The 2,432-nt window shown below is 37.8% G+C and overlaps 1 protein-coding gene across 1 annotated transcript in view; it reads left to right on the plus strand.

Moving 5' to 3' along the window:
* The first annotated feature begins 1,087 nt into the window (after positions 1-1,087).
* The window catches only part of LOC101849786 (L-amino-acid oxidase-like), a 10,855-nt gene continuing 9,510 nt past the window's right edge, over positions 1,088-2,432 (plus strand). The window contains exons 1-2 of the mRNA XM_005104028.3: positions 1,088-1,179; positions 1,950-2,189. Coding sequence (XP_005104085.1) covers positions 1,089-1,179; positions 1,950-2,189 — 331 coding nt within the window. The 5' untranslated portion in view covers position 1,088. The remainder of the gene's footprint in view (positions 1,180-1,949; positions 2,190-2,432) is intronic.

Raw genomic sequence — 2,432 nt, forward strand, 5'->3', positions numbered from 1 at the left:
AATATTTTCGACTGAAGGAGGTTGGGTCACCTGGTTTCAGAGGTTAGATTAGTGAGAAAATGGCTGCCAAAGATTAGTTATTTCCTTAGCTAGAGAGTCTGTGGAAACTGAAAATTTACATTTTTTGTACCTTTAATCAACGTTTTTCAGTAAAATTCATACAGAAATGTGTTCTTAAATGGGCATGAAAGATGTTACGCCAAAAGAAAAAAGAAAAAAGAATCGATACAAATTCACAAACCTGCGGAAAAATACCAGTTTCTTCAATTTGATTATTTTGACCAGTGCATGATTTCACCACGCTGCCTCACAAATTAGTGCATGTCACAAGGTCAACAGACACAGACAGACAAAATCGATCCGTGGAATCTCCACCACCCAGACCCTGTCTCGAAGGTCTGTGCACGTTGACAAAGTTTGTTGTGATATCTGCGACTCCATCGCTACTTTTGTAATACAACACTCACCACACATGTATAATCGGTATATCGTCAGCCAGTCTACGATGTCTAAGGATACATATTATTTGAGCGTATCCATTTGTGGTTATCAATCATCGAAAATATTTCTAAGCTGAATTATGATATTGCTCATTCACTGTTAACTAATATTATAAATAGATTATACAATTATTTTATATATTTTTAAATTTGAACAGTGCTAACTTGGAGAACCAACAAAATATGATATCAGATTATTACTTCTTTTAATAAATAAAATGTAAGATCTTAAGATACGGTTCTGTATCTTTTTATGTGATAATACCTGATAAAGTAGATGGTTATAACTTGTTTTAATTATCATTGAATCGCAAATTATAATGTGATACAGCATGCTTCTTTTAAAGTGTTATTATATCTTTGCTGGCATCTGCAGTAGTTGCTCCAGACAGCGCAAACTCTACACGTCAGTATTTAGCAACGCTCATTCTATCTCTCACGATCTTTTTGTACTTCAGTGGGTTTGGAGTAGATTCCAAATTCTGGCAGCAGAGACAGGTATCACATGGCGTCCTCCTGACTATATAAAGCCGTTAGGAGCTGACAAGAAGCAAGGGTGTCCCTGAGAGCATCAGAGAGATCGCCAACATGTCGTCTGCTTTCCTTCTCCTGGCTTGTGCGCTGGTCATCTCTGTCCACGCCGACGGCGTCTGCAGAAACAGGCGTCAGTGTAACAAAGGTGAGGATACAGTTACTCTATAGGTCATTTGTACAGGGGAAAGTTTGTATTTATTGTTTCGTTCAATATAATTCTTTAAAGCTGGACCCATTGAGCCTCTACGGGGAACATGAGATTTACAATTCGTCTTAAAAAGAAAGAAAAGGAAAAGAATGTTGCAGTTTCAATGAACAGTTTTTACATTTGAAAACATGGCACTGTTTAAATGAAACATTGAGCATCTCTGGCCAGTTTTTTTTAAACCATTCATGAATCTAATTCTAATTTTTGTCTGCAGAAAGGAGTAGAATTTAGTAATTATAAAACAAGTGGAACTACCTTGTTTTCATGCATTTTTAAAAGTAAGGATTCGGTCAATCAAAGACAAAGTGCACTTTCCTAGTTTCCGTCTTTAAAAGGAAAATTGTTTGTTGGGTTTTATTTTTATTTTTTAAATTTTTTTACAAAAGATTATTAGTTGGTCTAAGAAATGGAGATGTTGTCCTCAGTATTCTCTATCTTCAAAACAAAATGTAAAGCATTAAGCGTAACGACATAATATTCCTGTTTAAATATTGCTCAATAGACAAGAGAAATTCTGACTTTCAAGCAGACAATATTTTAGTTTCTTGATCCTATGTAAAAACTAGTAAGGTACAGAGGTACAGATAAAGTTTTAGTTTCTTGATTCCTGAATCCTATGAGAGAATTATGATATGTAAACATTGTTTTAGTTTCTAGACCCCTGTATCCTATGACAGAATTGTGACGTGTTTATATCTCCTGTCCAGAGGTGTGCGGTTCCTCTTATGACGTGGCCATCGTGGGGGCGGGGCCAGGGGGAGCTAACTCCGCCTACATGCTGAGGGAGTCTGGCCTCGACATCGCTGTGTTCGAGTACTCTGACCGGGTGGGTGGCCGTCTGTTCACCTACCAGCTGCCCAACACACCCGACGTGAACCTGGAGATTGGCGGCATGAGGTTCATCGAGGGCGCCATGCACAGACTCTGGAAAGTCATTTCAGAACTCGGTACGGTTGGTCAGCACGCCTCAGCTTACACACAACTAGTTATTGCTACTGTATTGACTGATAGCAGGTGATGGAAGTTGTGTCAAACAAAATATCGACTGCGCATAATAATATTATTTCGATAACTACTGAAAATAACTTCTAAATCGACTGCAGAATCCCCTGGAGTCAAGTTGTAACGAAGTATCAACATAACACATTCATTATCTATCATAATGATAATAATGAACACATAGAACCCCC

This window comes from Aplysia californica, unplaced genomic scaffold (assembly GCF_000002075.1).
Source record: "Aplysia californica isolate F4 #8 unplaced genomic scaffold, AplCal3.0 scaffold00401, whole genome shotgun sequence".
Classification (NCBI taxonomy): domain Eukaryota; kingdom Metazoa; phylum Mollusca; class Gastropoda; order Aplysiida; family Aplysiidae; genus Aplysia; species Aplysia californica.